At 41.9% G+C, this 24171-nt stretch overlaps 2 protein-coding genes across 5 annotated transcripts; both read left to right on the plus strand.

Moving 5' to 3' along the window:
* Positions 1 to 9577: 9577 nt before the first annotated feature.
* Positions 9578 to 19568, plus strand: LOC124043821 (uncharacterized protein C7orf57 homolog). 4 transcript variants are annotated; one of them, XM_046362815.1, is made up of 9 exons: positions 9578 to 9729; positions 9937 to 9989; positions 10252 to 10437; positions 11521 to 11629; positions 12206 to 12302; positions 12880 to 12959; positions 15465 to 15503; positions 18602 to 18702; positions 19066 to 19568. In XM_046362815.1, the coding sequence occupies exons 2-9, from the start codon at positions 9953 to 9955 to the stop codon at positions 19077 to 19079; spliced, it is 663 nt and encodes a 220-aa protein (XP_046218771.1). In that variant the 5' UTR covers positions 9578 to 9729; positions 9937 to 9952; the 3' UTR covers positions 19080 to 19568. The 4 variants fall into 4 exon arrangements, with proteins under 4 accessions (XP_046218771.1, XP_046218772.1, XP_046218773.1 ...); XM_046362816.1 differs by having other exon boundaries at positions 10252 to 10428; XM_046362817.1 differs by lacking the exon at positions 15465 to 15503.
* Positions 19569 to 20305: 737 nt separating this feature from the next.
* On the plus strand, positions 20306 to 23711 carry LOC124043820 (uridine phosphorylase 2-like). Its single transcript, XM_046362814.1, has 8 exons — positions 20306 to 20740; positions 20861 to 20935; positions 21050 to 21185; positions 21290 to 21448; positions 22175 to 22289; positions 22400 to 22609; positions 22800 to 22946; positions 23101 to 23711. The coding sequence occupies exons 2-8, from the start codon at positions 20877 to 20879 to the stop codon at positions 23241 to 23243; spliced, it is 969 nt and encodes a 322-aa protein (XP_046218770.1). The 5' UTR covers positions 20306 to 20740; positions 20861 to 20876; the 3' UTR covers positions 23244 to 23711.
* Positions 23712 to 24171: the final 460 nt, after the last annotated feature.

Consider the following 24171-nt stretch of genomic DNA (forward strand, 5'->3'; position numbering starts at 1 on the left):
TTTCACCGCTGTTTCACAAGGTGTTCATTATTGTAAGTCGTAAGGTATCCCTTGATGGTATTTATTTGTTCCACATTATTAATTATTTTATCCTAGGACCTACAATAGATACATATACAGTGCCTTCAGAAAGCATTCAGACCTCTTGACTTTTGTCACATTTTGTTAGGTTACAATCTACTTCCAAAATGTATTAAACTGTTTTTTCCCTCATCAATCTACACACAATACCCCATAATAACAAAGAAAAACTGGTTTTCAGAAATGTCTGCAAATTTTTTTATTTTTTTTTAACAGAAATCTCACATTTACATAATTATTCAGACCCTTTACTCAGTACTTTGTTGAAGCACCTTTGGCAGTCATTACAGCCTCGAGTCTTCTTGGTATGACACTACAAGCTGAACACACTTGTATTTGGGGAGTTTCTCCCATTCTTCTCTGTAGATCCTCTCAAGAGGATCTATCAGGTTGGATGGGGAGCATTGCTGCACAGCTATTTTCAGGTATCTCCAGAGATATTTGATTGGGTTCAAGTCCAGGCTCTGGCTGGGCCACTCAAGGACATTCAGAGACTTGTCCTGAAGCCACGCCTGCGTTGTCTTGGCTGTGTGCTTAGGATAATTTTTGTCCCGGTCTGAGGTGCAGAGTGCTCTGGAGCAGGTTTCCATCAAGGATCTCTCTCTATTTTGCTCCATTCCTCTTTGCCTCAATCCTGACTAGGCTCCCAGTCCCTGCTGCTGAAAAACATTCCCACAGCATGATGCTGCCACCACCATTCTTCACCGTGGGGATGGTGCCAGGTTTCCTCCAGTCGTGGCGCTTCGCAATCAGGCCAATGAGTTCAACCTTGGTTTCATCAGACCAGAGAATCCTGTTTCTCACTGTGTTCTTGGGGACCTTCAATGCTGCAGACATTTTTTGGTACCCTTCCCCAGATCTGTGCCTTGACACAATCCTCTCTCAGAGCTCTACGGGCAATTCCTTTGACCTCGTGGCTTGGTTTTTGCTCTGACATGCACTGTCATCTGTGGGACATTATATAGACAGGTGTGTGCCTTTCCAAATCAGCTAGGGTGCTGATTTGAAAAAGAGATGGCGCCTGAAGAAATGGAAGCCGTTTTATGGGTATCTAACTAATTGTGCTATTATTTGGGGGGGGGGTTCCCGTTATTTGTGACTTAGTTGGTACATAATGTTTCTGCCACCGTATCTTACAGCAGAAAAGAGCTTCTAGATATCAGGACAGCGATCACTCACCTCGGATTAGACAAAGATGTTTTTCTTCAACAAGCAGAATGCACAGGATGTATTTCAGACACCCGACAAGGCCGAAATCCTCGTCATTGGCAAGAGAAAGAGACGCAGGTATAGAGGACACAGGGCGGGGTGCCTCGTAACAATCTGCCTATGGCGAGTGGGAAATCTGCCCTGACCAACAATATTGACTTTGAGTTTAAAAAATATATAATTACAGGAACAGTGCACATTAATCAACGTTTCAGTAAAAGTTCCGGTAAAAGTTATCCAACCAGCTAATTTTCAACCGCAGTCCCTGGGCAGGTTATTAAAAACGATTACAATACAGACAATCAATGAGCAGTGAGCACACACAGAGCAACATAGGACAAGCAAGCAACAAGTCCAATTCCATAAAAACAACAGTGTTTCCACACCTCACAAGCTACAGACAACAGACAACATGGAAAGCGGCAATACACAGCTAGGGATTATGTTCACAAATCTGATTGACCTTTAACCATGTCTTCATGTTTTTGTGAAAGTGTGATATGTGGTGCAGTTATGTGTGTCTGGCGGCAGTGTATTCCAGACATGGGAAGCTCTCACAGAGAAAGCAGATTGACTAAAGGTGCTTTTCCTTAAGGGAACTATACAGTCACCTCCCATTTCAGACCTTGTGGATCTGCTGCCATATGTTTGGGTTTTCTGTTTAACAAAAGTACTGAGTGGAGTGGGAGCCAGGGCACTTAGAATCTTGAATACAAGACATGCGTCGGTGTATTGCACAAGATTTTCCCAACTCATGAGCTCATGCTTTCTGAGGATGTAACAGTGATGATGGCTATTGGGCTTCCTTTCAAGCACTTTGAGAGCCTGTTTGTAGGCAGACTGAATATGTTTTAATGTTGTACAGCAAGCTTGGCCCCAACTAGTCAAGCAGTATGTTAAGTGGGGGAGCATCATAGATTTGAAGTACAGTTTTGCTACCCCTACAATTTCATATAAATCGAAAATTAGCTAGGTTGAAATTGGTTATTTGAATTACCTTTTTCACCTGCTTTTTAAAAGAGAGGTTGGAATCAAGTATGATGCCAAGTTACTTCAAATCAGATACCACCTGGAGATCCTCCCCTGACACATAGATATCTGGCTCAGTAGCATCAGTTGTCTTCTTTGTGAAGAACATGCAGACAGTTTTTTTTCACATTGAGATGCAAACATGAGCCACTGAGTCACTTTGTAACCTGGACCATTACAGTAGTGAGTTCTTGTGCAGCTTGTTGTTTGCTCTTTGCATGCACATATATCACTGTATCATCTGCATGCATTTGCACTTCAGACCCAGTACAGACAGAAGGCAGATCAGTAATGTACTGGCTGAACATTAGGGGCCCCAGTACTGACCCTTGCGGCACCCTCAGATCATAGCTAAGAGTGGGCAACAGCTCATTGCTCATTCTGACACACTGAGTTCTGCCTTCAAGGTATGATTTCATCCATCTCAAGGCATCGGGGGAAAAGTTGAACTTGGACAATTTTGTGATGAGAACCTCATGGTTAACAGTATCAAGAGCCCTCCGTAGGTCCAGAAACACAGCCCCAACAACGCCCCCTTTGTCAAACTTGGACTTCACATTTTCCAGAAGAAAACAGTTGGCGGTTTCTGTGGAGTGTTTCGCTCTGAAGCCAAACTGCACGGAGTTTAATGTGAAGGGGCTGTTGTTGAGGTGGGCAATCAGTTGTTCTGCTAGACACTTTTCAACAACCTTCAACACCACAGGTAGTATACTAATGGGCCTGTAGTTACTCACGACATCAGGGTCACCCGATTTAAAGATGGCCATTATTATGGCCGACTTCCATACAGTTGGAAACACCCCGTGGCGAATAGATGTGTTGGTGACCTTAGTAATCGGGCCAATGACTGACTCTTGGTAGTTTTTAAGAAAGGTAGAGTCCAGCCCAAACACATTTTTGGCTTTAGAGTTCTTTAGTGAGCTTATCACCCTGTTCACCTTTGACTCAGAAACCTCCCTTATGATGAAGACAGGTTGAGCATCATTCACTAGGACTGAGCCCAAGAAACCAGTGGAGGGGTTCTGTGTCAGTACCCAGACAGAGTCAATAAAGTAGGAATTGAAGGCTATTGCTATTTCGACTGCATCCTGTGTTAGATTGTTATTCACCATGACTTCTAGTCTTTTTGCAGTGTTACTTATGGTCTTTCCCTGTTAACTTTTTTAGATTCTCCCAGATCAATTTAGGATTTCCCTTTGCTTCACCAATTATGTTAATAAAAAAGTTTGCCTGACTATCAGCTTCCACGTCTGTATAGGACAAGAGATCATTCCAGTTAATTCCCTTAATTGCATTTTCGAAATAATTTAATTCACTCTTAGGTATTCTTCGTTGATCTGGCTTTCTAACAGTAGAGAGGTTAAACTTGCTCTTAGAAAGCTTTCTGGCTATAAGTGTCAGATTATGATCAGACAGCCCAGTAACCATATTGAATGATTTAGTCACTCTCTCTGGTTTATTACTGAACACCAGATCAATCTGTGTTTTAGAGCAACAAGTCACCCTGGTTGGCCATTTAACTAGCTGTGTAAGGTCAAAGGTATTAGTGATCCGTTTGAGGGTTTTCCTACAAGACTTGTCTTCATAATTCATGTTAAAATCTCCCATTAAGATGACCTCTTTCCCAAAATCACATTCCCTAAGCATGTTATTAAACTGATCAAAAAACCCACTTTTGGTGGAAGGTGGTCTATTCATTTCAATAAGGGAAAAATACATTTTGAGAGACAGTGTAATGTTCAGGCCAATACATTCAAGTCCATTATCACATGACCACCCAATTTGTTGACATAGGATATGTTCTTTAATGTAAATCATCACATACCCCTCCTCTTCCTTCACACACCCCTCCTCTTCCTTCACACACCCCTCCTCTTCCTTCCATCCTGTCTCTCCTGAAAACGTAGCCAGGCACAATCAAAGCAGCATATGGAGAGTTTTTATGGAGCCACGTCTCTGAAAGGCAGAGGAAGTTAAGGTTGGAGTCTGTGAGAAGATGTTGAATTTGATCACTTTTTGGAATGACACTACGAATGTTCAAGTGCCCCCCTAGTAGTCCCTTGGGCTTAGCTCGTGGGTCCCAGAGGACTCGAGAGGGATTGACACATTGAAAAAAGTTACATTTTCTGTGTTTTCTGATAGTGTTTTTGTTTAATTTTGATTAGGGGCAGTTCGATAGTGCAATTAACAATCCCTCCCGCTTGCACTGGGTGCGGGGAACTAATTAAAACAGCTTGCGTACCAGAAATAGAGTCAGGGATCGCATATAGTGACTTGGATATGTTTGAAGAGTCAAATTCCATCCTGGTGAGTCGAGAGAAACCATGGGACCATAGCACTCACCCACTTCTGCAGCGGCGACGATCAATGGACAGGGCCATCCACTGCTTTCCACTCCGGTGAGTGTCGCTGGCTCGATGATGTTAGGCCCAGGATTGAGATTGGCTCGGTGATGTTAGGCCCAGGATTGAGTTGCACATCCCCGGCGAGCAGGAGGGTAGTGAACAGGTAGTTTAACAGTTTCCGATAAATGTTGGACTTGTGTATGTTACGCCTAAGCGGTTCAGTGAAATAGGGAGCGAGGTAGACTTGGCCATTATTCAGAACATTATGGTATGCTGTGTACTGTCCTCTCCCGTGGAACGGTGAACCAATGTGTTTGGTGTAGATATTCGGCAGTAGATTAATTGTGTCATCCCAGCAAGGACGCACTGAGATTATCAGAAGAGCAGCTACATAACTGTCAATCATGGCAATGAACTGGAGATAAAACACATAATTGCACTTTAAATCTTTGCATGAGTTACTTAGCTGGGGTCGGCGTACACCTGATGTTTTAGATGAAATAATAGCATCTGTAGGAGAAGCGGCAGCTGCCGCACCACCCTCTCTTCCATCCGCCATTGTTTTTTGAGCACAGCCTGATGTTACGAGGTACGATCACGAATATCCTACCAACGGGTCATTAAAAACTGTAATATCTTATGTTTCACCGAATCGTGGCTGAATGATGACATGGAGAACATTCAGCAGGATTGACCCTGCACCGGTAAGATAGAACAGCACACTCCGATAAAACGAGGGGGGGGCGGTCTGTGTATATTTGTAAACAACAGCTGGTGCACGAAATCTAAGGAAGTCTCTTGATTTGGCTCACCTGAAGTAGAGTATCTCATGATAAGCTGTTGACCACACTATTTGCCAAGAGAGTTTTCATCAATTTTTTTTGCGCCTGTTTACATTTACATTACATTTAAGTCATTTAGCAGACGCTCTTATCCAGAGCGACTTACAAATTGGTGCATTCACCTTATGACATCCAGTGGGACAGTCACTTAACAATAGTGCATCTAAAACTTAGGGGGGGTGGGGTGAGAGGGATTACTTAACCTATCCTAGGTATTCCTTAAAGAGGTGGGGTTTCAGGTGTCTCCGGAAGGTGGTGATTGACTCCGCTGTCCTGGCGTCGTGAGGGAGTTTGTTCCACCATTGGGGGGCCAGGGCAGCGAACAGTTTTGACTGGGCTGAGCGGGAGCTGTACTTCCTCAGTGGTAGGGAGGCGAGCAGGCCAGAGGTGGATGAACGCAGTGCCCTTGTTTGGGTGTAGGGCCTGTTTATTTACCACCACAGACAGATGCTGGCACTGACTAAGAGTCAGCTGTATAAGGAAATAAGCAAACAGGAGACCGCTCACCCAGAGGCGACGCTCCTAGTGGCCGGGGACTTTAATGCAGGGAAACTTAAATCAGTTTTACCTATTTTCTATCAACATGTTAAATGCACAACCAGAGGGGAAAAAAATTCTATATCATCTTTACTCCACACACAGAGACGTGTACAAAGCTCTCGCTCGCCTTCCATTTGTCAAATCTGACCATAATACTATCCTCCTGACTCCTGCTTACAAGCAAAAATTAAAGCAGGAAGCACCGGTGACTCGGTCTATTAAAAAGTAGTCAGATGAAGCAGATGCTAATCTACAGGACTGTTTTGCTAGCATAGACTGGAATATGTTCCGGGATTCTTCCGATGGCATTGAGGAGTACACCACATCAGTCACTGGCTTTATCAATAAGTGCATCGAGGACGTCGTCCCCACAGTGACTGTACATACATACCCCAACCAGAAGCCATGGATTACAGGCAACATTCGCACTGAGCTAGAGCGTAGAGCTATCGCTTTTAGGATGCAGGACTCTAACCCGAAGCTTATAAGAAAACCTTCTATGCCCTCCGACGAACCATCAAACAGGCAAAGCGCCAATACAGGACTAAGATTGAATCGTACCACACTGGCTCCGACGCTCGTCGGATGTGACAGGGCCTGCAAACTATTACAGACTACAAAGTGACACGAGCCTACCAGAGCCTACCAGACAAGCAAAATCACTTCTATGCTCGCTTTGAGGCAAGCAACACTGAGGCATGCATGAGAGCAACAGCTGTTCCAGCCAACTGTGTGATTACGCTCTCCATAGCCAACGTGAGTAAGACCTTTAAACAGGTCAACATTCACAAGGGTGCTGGGCCAGACAGATTACCAGCACGTGTGCTCCGAGCATGTGTTGACCAACTGGCAGGTCTCTTCACTGACATCTTCAACATGTCCCTGATTGAGTCTTTATACCAACACTTGTCAAGCAGAACACCATAGTCCCTGTTCCCAAGAGCACTAAGGTAACCTGCCTAAATGACTACAGACCCGTAGCATTCACATTCGTAGCCATGAAGTGCTTTGAATGGCCCACATTAACACCATTATCCCAGAAACCCTAGACCTATTCCAATTTGCATACCGCCCAAACAGATCCACAGATGATGCAATACCTATTGCACTCCACACTGCCCTTTCCCACCTGAACAAAAGGAACACGTATGTGAGAATGCTATTCATTGACTACAGCTCAGCGTTCAACACCATTGTGCCCTCAAAGCTCATCTCTAAGCTAAGGATCCTGGGACTAAACACCTCCCTCTGCAACTGGATCCTGGACTTCCTGACGGGCCGCCCCCAGGTGGTGAGGGTAGGTACCAGCACATCTGCCACACTGATCCTCAACATTGGAGCCCCTCAAGGGTGCATGCTCAGTCCCCTCCTGTGCTCCCTGTTCGCCCACGACTGCATGGCCTGGCACGACTCCAACACCATAATTAAGTTTGCAGACGACACAACAGTGGTAGGCCTGATCAACGACAACGATGAGACAGATTATAGGGAGGAGGTCAGAGACCTGGCCGGGTGGTGCCAGAATAACAACCTATCCCTCAATGTAATCAAGACAAATGAGATGAATGTGGACTACAGGAAAAGGAGGACTGAGTGCGCCCCCATTCTCATCGACGGGGCTGTAGTGGAGCAGGTTGAGAGCTTCAAGTTCCTTGATGTCCACATCACCATCAAACTAGAAGGCTCCTCAACAGCTTTTACCCGCAAGCCATTAGATTCCTGAACAGACAATCAAATGGCCACCTGGATTATTTGCATTGTGTGTGTGTACCCCCCCCCCCCCTCCCCGGTGCCCCGGCACATTGACTCTGTACCGGTACCACCTGTATATAGCCTCGCTGCTGTTATTTTCACTGTCATTTTACTTTTTAAATTGTATTTATTTACTTATCTATTGCTTACCTAATATCTATTTTTTACTTTAAAATTGCACTGTTGGTTAGGGCTTATAAGTAAGCATTTCACTGTAAGGTCTACACCTGTTGTATTCGGAGCATGTGACAAATAAACTTTGATTTGATTTGAAGTGGATGAAACTGTAGGGAAAATGGCGCAGCACTAGTCTGAGTACCAGTCTCTCTCTTTAGCTAACATTCCACTTGCCTCTCCTTGTCAATGCCAAATAGACCGGCCTTTCAGAAATCAAAACATTCAATATGTGCTGGATTTACGGCAGTTGCTCATTGGTTGTTAGAAAAAACGTTCATTTTTTCCATGACAACATGTGGAGTATGAAAAAATATAATGAAAATGTATAGCATAGTCAAAAACAAACATTTAGCTGTTAGCTTGGCAAGGTGTATTTTAAGGCTTAAAATCAAGCAACTTTTGACAAACTGGTTTCATCTAGACAAACAAAAAACGGATGCTGAGCAACCGGATACCAACATGTTCTGTGGAGAAAAAAAGCTAGTTTCAACATTTGCATAATCGTTGTGATTGGAGGATAGCTGTGATTGAGTCAGGTTTAAATTCTCTGTTCTCTTCAAGCACATTAATGATATAATGTTCATACTTGAAGATGTCAGAAAGGCCGGTCTCTTTGGCACATGACATGGAGTACACGGAATGGATTAGCTAAAGGGACTGGTACCCAGACTAGCGCAGCACAGCTTCCAGAAAAACTGTTGCTTTCAAACTAGGGATTTCATGGTTAATTGGGGTAAAACAGTAATTCTGCCCAGAGATTATGCATGTATGAACTACACATTGACACATCCAGCCCAAAGCGGGATGTGTAAAATACACTTAGTAGTCGCCAAAGTTCCGGAGCATGTCTTTAATTAAATCTGATGTCAACCAGATGTCATCAAACAGATACCAACTCACATCAACAAAATGACTTAGTACCTCCTTATTATGACTTAGTATCTCATATTATGACTCACATATCTCATAATAATGGCCTACTATCTCATAGTTATGACTATCTAGCTCATAATAATGAATTACTCTCATAATAACGACTTACTATCTCATAATAATGACTATACTATCTCACAAATATGACTTGCTTATCTCATAAAAATGACTCACATATCTCATAATTAGGGCATACTATCTCATAAATAATGACTTAGTATCTTATAACTTGTAGTCAGATTTTCATTTTTTGGTGGCCGGAACGAGCTTCCATAGAGATGGGAGGAAAGATGTTGTCTTCATTTTCTGCATTGCAAGCCCATTCATGGAAAATTAGCCTAATGTTTTAAGACTAGGCATAAATAGAGGTCTAGCTACAAGGTATTCAAATAATAAAGCAGAAGATAAAATATTCTTATAATTTTTTTAATATATATATTTTTTGAACAAATTTGTTCAACTATATTGTGGGTTATGGATAGGCTACAATAAGTAGCAGATAAAGGGTTTGGTGGATTATTCATAATTTAAATATTGTATTTATTTATTTAATAAACAGTCAAAAACTAAATATAGATATCAGCTCTAATTCAAATGAATTTCACATCATTTCTGTTTTTAAACCCATTAACGAAAAAAGGTTATTGAACACATTCCTAAAAAAGTAACGCTCCAGCCCTGTTTCCATAGTAACAAAACTCTCGACACAGTCAGACGTTTGTTTTGTCACTCCCTGCAAGTTAGCTCGAAATCCATACTCGGGTTTTCTCCGCACTATTTTTGCCGGTGTCCAGATTTGCAAACGCAGTATAGCTGGTAATGTAAGTCATGTTTTGCAATTATGCTTGAACCTCACATTAACTTACTAGCTACCTATACTTACACCCATGTACTAAAACGAACACGTATAGCTATCTGCTAACGCTAGCTGGCAACGCCTTATTGCTAAGCTAACGTCCTTACCGAGCTAGCAATTTGACCAGCAGTGTACGCTAGGATGACAATGTACTGCGTTCTTTTTTCAACAGAAAGACAACAGTAGACATGAACACTGACACAGATCGCCGACAAAACGACAATGGCAAGTACAATTGGTCTTCAAATGTGCAACGCTGACTAGCTAGCTAACGTAGCTAACTACCGTTAGCTGTGAAGGCCTAGCTAATATCTCTGATTCTGACTCTTGGCTAGCTAGCTAACGTTACACCTCTTATTCTAACAAGCCTCTAAGATGTAAAGTTACCAGGTGAAGGTGCTAGCTAGTTGAAGTAGCTAACGTTAGCTAACGATCTAGCAACAACTTGAAGCAAAGCCTTTATAATTGTGTGTTTTTTTTATTTTAGGCGTTGGCAATGGTGATGGTGATGATGATTCAACAAAAGCTGCCCCGACTTCCCAGATTCCTGGGCTGTCTGACGATGCTAACAATGGTCCTGAGGAGAGGACTAAAGGACGCCGTACTGGAGTTAATGAGTCCGATTCTGCTTATACTAAACTGGCTAAACAAGGAGGACAGAGGGGTAAAAACGGTATTCTGTTTGACCTAGAAATAACAAAGACTATTATCTCCCCTTTCATCTGTGGAAATGAAGTAAGTTATTGCTAGCTATCTGTCTAGCTCATAGACTGTAAAAAAAAGTGCAGCTAGGTAAAATGACACACCCATCCAGTTTGTAAGGATGGCCAAGCGAGACACTTTAAAACATTTTTTTTGTCGTTAACTAGCAAATAGCTAGTATTATTAACTGGGTGGGTTGAGCCCTGAATTCTGATTGGCTGACAGCCATGGTATATCAGACTGTATACCACTGGTATGACAAAACATATTTATTTTTACTGCTCTAATTACGTTGGTAAACAGTTTATAATGCCAATAAGGCAACCCGGTGGGGGGGGGGGGGGTTGTGGTATATGGCTAAGGGCTGTATCCAGGCACTCTGCATTGCATCGTGCATTAAGAACAGCCCTTACCCATGGTATATTGGCCATATACCACAACCCCCTTGTACCTAACCAGGGGTTATTGCTTAAGTATACCAGGGGTTCCCAAACTTTTCCACGCAGGCCCCCCTTTCAGCATTAGGGAACATCACTCATCTCAGACAAGTTATAAATAGCTCCAAATCAAATTTTATTGGTCACATACACATGCTTACCAGATGTTATTGTGGGCGTAGTGAAATGCTTATGCTTCTAGATCCGACAGTGCACCAGTATCTGTAACAGGTAATATCTAACAATTCCACAACCAAACCTAATATCTAACAAATCCTACAACAAAACCTAATACACCCAATCTAGTAAAGGAATGGGGGTAAGAATATATAAGTATAAAATATATGGATGAGCAGTGATAATGTGGCTAAGATGCAATAGTAAAGGTCCCTAAGGTATGCAATGACTGACATGACAAGAGGAAAACTGATGATGCGCTACCCAATTTCAAACTTGCGGCTTGTGCATTTTACTATTACAACTTTAAAGAGTAAGTTGCCAGACTGATTTCCTTTAAAAAGCCCACCCCCCCTGCTGATCCCTGGGGCACACCCCACAGTTTGGGAACCACTGTAGTGTACAACATTGGTAACTAAGTTCTTTTCATTCATTTACAGGTTTATTGTGGCATGAGGAGACCAATTTGGACACCAAACCTAATTCTGCATCATCTTACAAAGCTCCAAACTGGTTCTCTGGATCTCCAAAAGCTCAAGAGCAAGCAAGGTACAGCCAAAAAGGCAAATTAAGATGAGAATAATGATGGTTACTCTGGATTAATAAATAATCTATTTGTGAAGTTAGTTTGTTCGTAATTTATGTCTACTTAGCCAGGCCAAGATGGTTTGTGTGCATTGATCATCCAAATTTCATATTTGTTTGAGGTTGTATGGTTGTTGTACCCTATTGTAAAACGGGTGTGTTCAGTTTGCTAAATGTTTTGTCACATTGCTTGGCGGTTTGTACTGAATGACACGTTTCCCCCAAACGGTGCACACCGTTCTTCAACAGCCTTTGTGTGTTTGCTCCCGTTTGGTGGGTGTGGTGGAGTGTGGGCTGATCAATATGGGCGTGGTTACCATTTGATATCGCAAAACCCATGCAGAGCACAGTATGCACATTCAGCCTCTGGGCCACTATTATCACAACATTCTTCAACTAGTTCTTCAGAACATCCGCCGTCTCTCACGTATCAAACATTGCACACTGTTGAGTCCTGCTGAATGCAGCCCAGTTATACAGGCTAAGGCTATTATTAGTATAATGGGTCATTTGACATTTGTAAATTTGTCTTTCTTCCAGCCCAACCGAGAGCTTTCAAAACTACATGTCAACTAATGCTCCCTTTGGGAGTGATAATAAGTCAACTTGGGAAAGGGACTTTGATGACAAAGAGAAGGTGAATGGAGAAATCCTTGCAATTTCACTTCTGATGATGCGCTACCCAGCAAATGTAACAATACTTCCCCGTTCATATTGTGCTACGATAAATTGAGTTAATAGTTTATTCTGAGGTCTTCAAAGTCCAGTATGCAGACAGACCTGTTTAGATTATTTTGGACATTGACTTCTCTTTTGACAGCATGATATCACCTGCCTAGTATCATGAAAAGCTACATGTTTTTAGCTCATTACAAATATTAGCTAACCATGGATAGAGTTCTCAGACTCAACACCTACCGTATCTAGTGAACTTATAACCAACCACTATACCACCATCTTTGGCTATATCCCCATTTGTTGCTGAAATGTATTTGATTAGCATCAAATTGTCACTGGCGTTTACCATATTTGAATTATTCTACATTTATCAGATTCCTCTCTTGCAGTTGCAGTGATAGAGAAGAAAGTGACATAGTATGTCCAATAGAAGCTGATGTTGCCAATTGAAATAGGGGGTTTCATCCCGTGTTCAATCCTGACGTGATTCCAGATGATAAATTACTATTCAAGACACTTTTTGTTTCTGCTGTCAGATCTCTCCCAACAGCCAGATGGAGAACTTGTCCTTAGCATCGGGAAAGAATGAAGATGCAGCAGGCAATTTCAAGAAAACGTGAGTGACCCCATTGAAATGTTTACACCATATATCCACAAGATGGCAATGTTATACTTTTTCATTCACAGCACAGCAGAGTGCAGCTCCAGGCAGCTTGGGTACCTTTACAACTCTCTGTTATATGCTCAAAGATTCATATATATATTGTACAAAAATATAAACGCTACAATTTAAACTTTTAATGAGTTACAGTTCATATAAGGGAATCAGTCAATTGAAATAAATTCATTAGGCCCTAATCGATGGATTTCACATGACTGAGCAGCCGTGGGTGGGCCTGGTAGGGCATAGGCCTACCCACTGTGGAGCCAGGCTCAGCCAATCAGATTGGGGTTTTTCCCCACAAAAGGGCTTTATTACAGACAGAAATGCTCCTCAGTTTCATCAGCTGTCTGGGTGGCTGGTCTCAGATGATCCCGCAGTTGAAGAAACCTGGATGTGGAGGTCCTGGGCTGGCGTGGATACACGTGGTCTGTAGTTGTGAGGCCGGTTGGACGTACTGCCAAATTCTCTAAAATGTCTTTGGAGGTGGCTTATGGTAGAGAAATTAACATTAAATTCTCTGGTAACAGCTCTGGTGGACATTCCTGCAGTCAGCATGCCAATTGCACGCTCCTTCAAGACTTGAGGTGTGGCATTGTGTTATGACAAAACTGCACATTTTAGAGTGGCCTTTTATTGTTCCCAGTACAAGGTGCACCTGATTATGCTGTTTAATCAGCTTCTTGATATGCCACACCTGTCAGGTGGATGGATTATTTTGGCAAAGGAGACATTTTCACAAACAGGGATGGTCTGCAAATTTGTGTACAAAATTTGAGAGAGAGAGAGAAGCTTTTTGTGTGTTTGGAAAATGTATGTGATCTTTAATTTCAGCTCATGAAACATGGGACCAACACTATACATGTTGCGTTTATATTTTTGTCCGTATATTTACATTCAAATAGAAATAGAGGTCAAACACACATGATTTCAGTATGTAATTCCTATTGATTGTCAATGATATGGGATTCTTTGTACTGTAAGAATACAAATAATTATGAAGTACTGTTTTGTAATGTGAAAAAAAAAACTGGTAACAGCATTTCTGTGTTCATTCAAAAAACATTGTGACAAAGTGTTTGAAGTACCGTAATTGCTGGACTATTAAGCGCACCTGAATATAAACCGCACCCACTGAATTAATTAAAAATATGTATTTTGTACATAAATAAGCCACACATAAGCCGCAGGTGCCTACCGATACATTGAAACAACTTAACTTTACACAGCCTTTAAATGAAACACGGCTTGTAACAAAAATTAAAACAGTAGCCTACCAAGAAAGTCATTGGTCACTATCTGGTAATATGGGAAAAATATATAATTTGTTGCCGCTTACTGGTTTTGATAGAACAGGGGCCAGCTCTTAGGCCTATACAAGATGAACATAGTTTGTTTCTAACTTTAAAAATGTAAGTCTCGTCTAAGCTGCATTATCGCCCCAAAATAGTGTACACAATTACTGCACACATTATGAAAGAACTATGCAAACAAATGTTGGATTAGTTTTTCCTATATAAAATGGCCTTAAATATACAAATACTAAATCCATTTGATTAAAAAAATGTTAGATATGGAAACACTGTGTGACAACGGTAACTACAAAAATCATAAATGTTGGTTTCTAATATAAATTAGGTATTTGAATTATAATTATTGTTTTTATTCATAACAAATTGTTATCTTGAATAAAATTATTCACTGGCCATATTTTTACAAATGATATTGTACATTTATTAAAGCAGTATTGTACTGTATTATTAATGCGTTTATAAAAACATTGTTTGGCCATATTTTATTTTTACAAAAAAATATGTTAAAATCATATGACTCATGCCAATATTACTTAAAAATGACAGAAAATGCCATTTTCACTTTCTTTTGCTTTTGACTTCCAGGGCCCTCCGACTTGTTTCCATTTAGCAACAAATGCATTTGATCCGTTTCCTAAGAACAAATACTTCGAAATTTTGATTTAATGTTTATCACCCAAGTTTGAGTTTCCATTTTTTTATTGAAGGAAATGTGTACACAGTTTTATGAGAACAATTTGTGGGGCATTTCAGTAGCAGCTAACTATTTCTGCCTTCGCGGCTAGTTCAAACTCTGAAATTTCCGACTTGCTAACAAGTTGAAGTTCAACCAGTTAGCAAGTCAGAAATTTCAGAGTTTCCTTATTCCCACTAGCATGTGATCTGGAGAGGAGTTGCATGTCATGTGACTTCACCAAAGGACCTCATTGGCTAGTGTAAGGCTCCCCCTTTTTGTCAAGTTCAATGGTGTTTATTTCTTCATTCATGGAAGCAAGTGGATGAAGAGAAATGGTATGTTGCCTCATGGCAACATTTTCTGCATTAAATGTGAAACATAGATTGCAATGTGAAAAGTAGGGTAATTTACCAAGCGCAACAGTTTATGAGTGTTAATTAAAGCTACACTCTTGGTGTATTTGTGTTTCAGCCCAGCAGCCCCGCTACCAATTGATGGGGCTGAAGAAATGTAACTATTTTTAACATTTACAGACCGCTTTGGATGCACTTCAATGGTATCATCAATATAGTTTTTAAAATGTTTGAAGCCATATATTGTTAACAAAGGCATTTGTTTAAAAATAATGGATTAAAACAACATTCAATTTTGAGTTATGAAGGGACCGTTTTACTCACAAGCTCATGAGGCAAGTTATGTTATACAATTTTCCTTTGACATCATTCAAGAATCAATGGGTATTGGCCTCGTATCATTCATTTTGGTGACCAAAATCGGGCGCAAATATCCCAGATTGCACCTTTGTCTCTCCAGAAGCTTGCAGATTCAATGTGCTGACAATATATGTTGTGGTAGTCTTGAACCTGGCCTTCCTAGTTCTCATACAATATAGCACTGCCCAAAACCCCTGCCCCATACTTTGTTAGAATGGATAAGGCCGATGTGATGTGGCCAAGGAATAGAGTTCGTTAAAGGGCTCATCTTTCTATTTGTCCCATTATGGCATCTGTAACAACACGGGCAGCGCCATTGAGGCCATCTCCATTTTGAAGTAGTCGGGTTTTTCTTTTGTGTTTGAAAAAAGCACAAAGCTAATAATGGTGATTTACCACCACCTGCAGTGCCGGCGACCTGAACCAAATCTTGTCATTGATCTACTGTGGCACCAGATGGCGATGACATTTACAAACTATTATTAAACCAACTTGAAGAAGTAGACAATAGTGATGCATGGGTCAGCTGTTTGTTCACCCGGACCCACCTGCAATTCCTAATAATCCATCCGCAACCGCCCGACTAAATCTGGGACCCTAACTCCGCCAATAGGCTGATAGAAAATGTGCTCTACAGTCAGTGACGACGGAACAATTTTTTTTGACGGGGTGCCGAATTAATTTTTTTCCAGACTATTTTTGATATGTTTCTGCTTTTCAACTTGCCTATGATTGGACAGCTTTTCTTCAGTCATTACTGCACTAGGAGATTAAATAAACCCTGAAATAATATCATCAATGTGATTTATAACATCAATGTAACAAATCAATGAATTCAATCTAGTTGACGTCGGTTAAGTTCCCCTTTCATCTATGCTTCTCTCGTGCAGCATGAAAAGCAGTGAAAACAACCCAACATGTTTCTGATAAGATTTAAGTTTGTCTCGGATGCATATTTTATGTGGTTGGAATACTATCAGCTTTTATGACGCTGATAAAGATGGCACCTTTACAGACGGTCCCTAACCGCGCATTCATTATTTCAAGATGCTGAAAGAAATAAGTCATATTTCTCTACTCCTGTTCCAGAGTTCAAATGTACATTTGGTGTATCACTTTACTGCAATAAGTGCTCAATTCTGCAGGAGTTAATATTATATTAGGCTAAGTGAGAGCTTATAGACCTACAGTCAGTTTTCAGTTAGGTTACAATTCCATTTAACCCATCTGGCTACAATTCCCTTGAGGTGCCATATTTGAAGTCCCCCGTCTCTTGGCTCTCGAATTTGTCTAAACCATCACAGTCATCACACATAACGTAGTCGGCACTGCTATCATCCTCTTCTAGCACGTCACCAAATCTTTCCCAAACGTTGCTTTCCTGGCCCTCCCTTCTTTTTATTTTCAACTCTCCGTTTCTCCGTTTCCTTTTTGCCTCAGTGGACCGGCATTTAAAAAAAAAAAACTCCCAAGTTGACTTAACACAGCGCGCATCCAACCCAGAAGCACCAATGTGTCGGAGGAAACACCTGGCAACCTTGGTTAGCGCACACTGCGCCCGGCCCGCCACAGGAGTCACTGGTGCGCGATGAGACAAGGATATCCCTACTGGCCAAACCCTCCCTAACGACTCTAGGCCAATTGTGTGTCGCCCCACAGACCTCCCGGTCGCGGCCGGTTACGACAGAGCCTGGGTGCGAACCCAGCGTCTCTGGTGGCACAGCTAGCGCTGCAGTACAGCGCCCTTAACCACTGCGCCAACCGGGAGGCTACATTTAGGGATTTCTAATGCATTGTTTTCTCTTTATTCAACCCGACTCCTACCCGCCCTTCAGAGGACTGCGATTATGAATCACCGCCCTACGGATAAAACAAAGGGGACTGCGGGTTATGAGTCCCTAGTAGACAATGCTCTAAACATTATCTGATCGCTCCCAGCCCATAGGAATCCCCACCCATTTAACTACTTCAACATGGTGGAAGATCTAAATGGCAATGTCCATGCAGAAATGGGTCCTCTAACACTATGGGCCGATGCCAGACTTGCCTGTCTGCAAATAATACTGATGAAAGAGTACAGATGTCCTCACAAACGTTCAGCTCAGTTAGCTATATGAAACAATACATCGACAGATCGCTAGCTTCAAATAGTGTGATGACATGACCTCCCCTGACTTTGTTTTTGCTACCAATGTGGTCTTTACTCTACAATGCAAGTCATTGAACAAATGTTTATTTTTTTTATTTTTTTTACATTTGCCACCTGTCAGTGACCTGTGGCATCGATCTGTTAAACATAGGCCTACAGAGATGTCTCTTAAGCGTACAACATTGTCAGAGATGGCTACGGCTTCACAGTCAATACATTATTAGAACCATAATGAATAAAATTACATGTGAAGATATTGTTGACCCATTTTGTAGGGTACAAAACAGTTCAACTGTATCTCAGTTAGAGGTAAGTGTTTTCAGGGTCCATCTTCAGTGTTTGCTGTTTTTTTTTAACCTTTATTTTACTAGGCAAGTCAGTTAAGAACAAATTCTTATTTTCAATGACGGCCTAGGAACAGTAGGTTAACTGCCTGTTCGGGGGCAGAACGACAGATTTGTACCTTGTCAGCTCGGGGATTCGAACTTGAAACCTTACGGTTACTAGTCCAACGCTCTAACCACTAGGCTACCCTGCCACCGTTAGTGTACTCCCCCCCCCCCCCCCCCCCCCCCCCACCATATCAATATTACCATCAGCTGGCAGATTCTCCCACGTTTTTTATGGTTTTGAACCCTCCACTAGCTCTAAATGTTCAAGAGCTCAGTGTTTTGTTTTCCGCATTTTATCTAGGCCCCATTTTGTCCCCCCGCTGTGTTTTAAATGCTTGCATTTTGGTCTTGCAGATCTCAGAAATCTCAGAATTCGACCCCTGTCAACATGTCTACGCTCTTGAGCTTTGGCTATTTAGAGGACCAGAAAGGGGCACCAAATACGCATTCATCAAGTAAGTAGCTGTTTGTGACAGTGGGTTGATGTTGGAACTTCAAGGTCATTTGAATTCAGTTGGCAATTTGGCTCATTGCTCAGAAGCACATGCCACATAGACTAACTAATAAAATATTGAATGTATATGAAGTCATATAGATTTATTTGACAATAAATTGATACAAAGGACACCGAAGTAGAGTTGCAAAATTTCAACGGGTGTTCCATTCAGACAAGATGATATGCCTGTCGATAAATCAGTCGGGGGAAATCGTGACTTGCATTGTTATCCGTGATCATGGGGTGGGACTGCAAATCAAAATGTGTGTGGGTGGGTGGGGGGGGGGCACCCACACAAATTAACTTGTGTGTATTCCTGCAGGTTCCAAGGAGTAGAAAGGAGCAAAGGCAGTGACGCACGACTGACTCCTCAATGTTCTCCTCCACAACGTTCCTTCACCAGGTTTTGCCTGTTCACAACCGCTCATAGATCGATTAAAAGCAGTTTGTTTAGGTTCAAGTCAGAGTTAAGGCACTCTTGTCATGCTACATGTTTATGCTTGTCCCTAGACGTATACACAACTGCAAAACTTGATTCTGTTAGATTGCGCTCACAGACCCACTCTGTTCTGTGCCTGAAGTTGCTAATGAACTGCATTTTCACTGTAACACTAACAGCTAATGTACTAGCCTGAGCTATGCTCTTGTTCGTCTGTTGTAGTTTGGGGAATGATGGTTTACTTTTAAAAGGTGTCTATGGCTTAGAAGGGCTCCTCTAAAAATGCCTGCTGTTTTGAAGTGTTATGTCTTTTTTTGTGTGTGTGTGCCTCGTTATGGTTGCTATAAAGATTTGTTTTAAAGAAAATAAATGTGTGGTGCATGGAAGCATTGGATGTGTTCTCATTCTCTTTGTGTGCTTAATGAAGCTCAATGAAGCACTCATTACCATTTGAAATGGTATCTAGACATGTATTAGTTGAAGTGTGACTCGTAGCTAGATTGTTCCAGAAACCTGAGATCTCTATGAATTGACTTACATAATTGTTCCTTCCTCTTTTCCACTGTCGTCATAGTGGAAATTGTGTTCTACCGACGTAATTGACACAGGATACAAAGTGAATATTCAGTATCATCGGACATATTTCTCCCCGTAAATGATTAAACAAGTTCCCTAAGTTAAATAAAAGGTTATCTTTTTTTTTTTTTTAAGAATGTTTTAAACAAATGACTAGGATATGTGGCATATCTAAAACAACCGGTGAAGGTAATATGTTTTGATGATACACACACACACACACACACACACACACACACACACACACACACACACACACACACACACACACACACACACACACACACACACACACACACACACACACACACAGTCAAATATTTGTGCACACTCAATTGGTTTGGAACCTGAACGTCATGAGATGCCCGGGATTCTGTGACAATTACATAACAGTCTAGTTTGTGTTTGAAAACTGGCCAGGACAGCCATTTTTGTTTGTGTAACAACATTCATCGTGTTGTGAGAATGGTTGAATGGTTTGAGAATGGTTGAATGGTTTGAGAATGGTTTGAGAATGGTTGAATGGTTTGAGAATAGTTGAATGGTTTGAGAATGGTTGAATGCACCTGGCAATCAGAACATTGACTTGGCTTTTTAACCATTTCACTCAATTTCAATTCCATGGCCCTTGTACAGTATTTTTCACCACCGAAGTAATGAATAGGTTTTTTTATTTAAATTATATATATATACTGTTTTGAGTCATGACTTTGGATCTGGGCCAAGTATTTGGAAAGTTTGTCTGTCTAAGTTAGTGTTTGTTTGAGATCACTTCACGTTTCAGTGGGAGAGACCAGACCAATGACTGGACCAGACAGTCACTACCCTTCCCTCCCCAACCAATCACTCCTGAGAGAAGTCACAGGTCAAAGTTATATCAGCACAAGAGGCAGAGACGGGCAAAAGAGTATTTAGGAACTGCTACACAGCACAACAGAGAATATTACCCTTTGAATTCAGAAGAACCTTTCTAGCCTGAAAGGTATGTTTTGCACTTGTGGCTGTAGTAATATTGTGGCTATAAATATTGTGTTTATAACATATTGTGTCATAATTCAACAGTTGATAGCAATTGTAAATGTTTTCTTCATATTTCTTTTAGGATACAGCGAACAACTATGTCACCTATTTTACTGAACGGTATAGGGACTGTCAATGACCATTCTGAATATAGCGAGTGAGTATATGTATTTTACTTTGAGGTTTTATTATAGTACTGGTTATTGTCCTGCACTAAAGAACCTTCTGTTATGCAATTGTCATGTGCTCTCTCGTGTCAATGATATTACAGACCCGAGGTCCCTTTCAAAAACCCCCAGATCCATGTGAAGAACCCCCATTTGGATACAATGGAAGAGGACATTCTCTATCACTTCAACCTGGGGACCAAGACCCACAACCTACCTGAGATGTTCGGAGACATCAAGGTTTGTGAAAGTTACCCAGACAAAATAGGCGCAAGTACCTGATTCATGGAAGCTAGTCTCATAGACGAAGGAATTACAACGGCCTCTCTGTCTCCCCCGTGAAGTTTGTGTGCGTCGGCGGCAGTGCCAATCGGATGAGGTCCTTTGCTCAGTTCATTCACCAGGAGCTGGCCTTGCCCGGAAACATGGATGAAGTCACAGACATCTGTGAGGGAACCGACCGCTACTCCATGTACAAAGTGGGACCCGTACTTTCTATCAGTGTAAGTATCGCACGAAGCACACATCTCCCTCGCACGAGATGACGACCTGACTTGACTTTCGATAGCCTGTCTAAGACTTTACATCTTGGAAGTGAAGATTCCAGTGACTTGACACCTGAAATGGTGTTCTGTTATTATCAGATGTTTGTCCAGTTTGGTGTGTTGCTGTATCTTCTTATAATAGTGTATTGGATTTATTTAGCGCTGTTCTACCTGGGTGCTCAAAGCGCTTTACAATAGTAACCTCTACCACAATAGTCACCTCTACCACCACCCCCATTGTATGGTACATATCTGGGTGATGCACAGCAGTCATTTTTTTTGTGCCAGAACAGAATTGAAAGTCTATTCCACGTTGGTTCAAAGGAATTTCTTTGAAATGACGTGGAAACAACGTTGATTCAACCAGTGCGTGCCCAGTGGGAAGAGTGCCTGGCGACCTGAGCTGCTTCCCGCTGTGCAGCTGTAGCACGGTGTCGCCGGCAAAAGCTAACGTGGCCAAATGTTTTCCTCCAAGTAAGGTAGCAGCCTTCATGGACAAATAATTGTTCATTTGGTAACCGTCTGGATGTCCCCGTGATACAGTCTACTCGTTAGGGAGAGCATGCACGACAAGTCGGCGTTTCACAACACCAGGACGTAGTGACCTTCGCCACCTCACCTGCCGAGCACTGCTTTCCTGCAGTTCTGTTAACCTTTGTTAACCTCACCCCACTGTTTCTGCAGCATGGTATGGGCATCCCTTCCATCTCCATCATGCTCCATGAGCTCATCAAACTGCTGCATCATGCCCGCTGCATCGACTTCATCCTCTTCCGCATTGGCACCTCCGGTGGAGTCGGTAAGAGCATACTGTCCCCCTTCCGTTCTTCTTTCAAATGTTGATACACATTTAATACATGTTTATCTAGTTGAGTGCCACGGCTCTCTAAAGTCATGTCACCCTTACAGGTCTGGCACCAGGAACAGTAGTGGTCACAGACAAGGCGGTGGACTGCTTCTTCCGCGCCCATTTTGAGCAGGTGGTTCTAGGTAAGGTGGTCACAAGGAGCACAGAGCTGGACGTGGGCGTCTCCAAGGAGCTGCTGCAGTGCTCCTCCGAGTTAGAGGACGTGCCCACCATCATCGGCAACACCATGTGCACCAGTGACTTCTATGAAGGTAACCACATCACGTGACTCACCTCTGTCCACTCTGCTACACAAAAGCCCTAAGTTAAAGCTACAGTCTGCAAGTTTTGTTGTATTTCGAATCGCAGACTGCCTCTTTTTTAAATTTAGGATGATCATTCCCAATGTTGCCTACTAGCCTTCTGGTCTAACCCAGTCTGTTTTCTGTTGTGGTCCTCCAGGTCAGGGTCGGCTGGATGGAGCTCTCTGCTCCTTCTCCACTGAGGACAAGTTGGAGTACCTGAGGAAAGCCTTTAACACGGGAGTCAGGAATATTGAGATGGAGTCCACCGTCTTCGCAGCCATGTGTCGTGCCTGTGGCATCAAAGGTATTATTCCAAATAAATGACAGTCCCACTGTCTCCAATGCTACTAACTTTGACAGAGAGAACCTGTAATCAAAAATGCTTTTGTTTTTACACTTTTTTAAATTTTTTACATTGTTTTGATATTTCTAACAGATTTCACCTTTGTCCTCCGCAGCTGCAGTCGTATGCGTGACTTTGTTGAACCGTTTTGACGGGGACCAGATCGCCACCCCTCATGATGTGCTGGTGGAGTACCAACAGAGACCTCAGGTTCTGGTGGCCCACTTCATCAAGAAACGCCTGGGCCTCGTCGTCTAAGCTCCCTCCGATCACCTCTGCTGCCCTTGGAGTGTATATAGCTACAGTCCCAACTGATATGTGGATATATGTATATAGACAAGTTGATATGTGATCAGATATTATTTAAACAGAGTTCTAAGAGTACATGAAAATACATTTTGCAGATTTGTTTAAACGAAGCTCAAAGAGTGGGCTCTTATGCAATTGTGTGGTATTTGTGTATATTTGTATGGTATTATATATTGTGTGACTGAGTACTTTGACTGTGTAGAAGAAGTCGTTTGTGTTACTTCTGGATGACATTAAGTCCTGTGACTTAAAACGAATCAAATATTTAAACAAAGAAGCACTCTGACTGAAATTTAATCAAATGACTCATGCAGGAGTTAGGCACTGGTGTAGCTGGGATATATTTAGAAATGGAAATACATCTGACTTCATTGTACCTGACATTTTAAAATCATGAATAAATTCATTTCAGGCCTGGCTGATATGGGTCCATATCCTCTTATTCCGCATGGATTAGTAAGAAAGGACTAACTTCGAAATGGAGATGAGACACTACAGAATTGCGGCCTAGACCAGCCTGCACTGACACGTAGTACAATCAGCATATTGTTACAATACCCATGGATGTTACACAGTCAAATGAGCAAATATATACAGCTAAACATACATGAAAGGTTTGTTGTGATGACAGGCAAGTTTTATCTAAAGTCACAGTGGCATAAAACACAGAAATTCTGTGTTCAATGGAAGTATCAGATGTTGATGAATAGCAGAGGGAGGCATATGAGGAATAGTGCAAGGAATATGTTCAAAGTTGAGCCAACATAGTCTGAATTGACAATCACAGAAAAAGCCCAAAGAAGAAATACTGACAACTCTGTGGACAAATATCACTTATCTATATGACCTGTACCTGCAACCAGGTTTCCAAGTTGCG

The sequence above is a fragment of the Oncorhynchus gorbuscha genome, linkage group LG09, assembly GCF_021184085.1.
Source record: "Oncorhynchus gorbuscha isolate QuinsamMale2020 ecotype Even-year linkage group LG09, OgorEven_v1.0, whole genome shotgun sequence".
Taxonomy (NCBI): domain Eukaryota; kingdom Metazoa; phylum Chordata; class Actinopteri; order Salmoniformes; family Salmonidae; genus Oncorhynchus; species Oncorhynchus gorbuscha.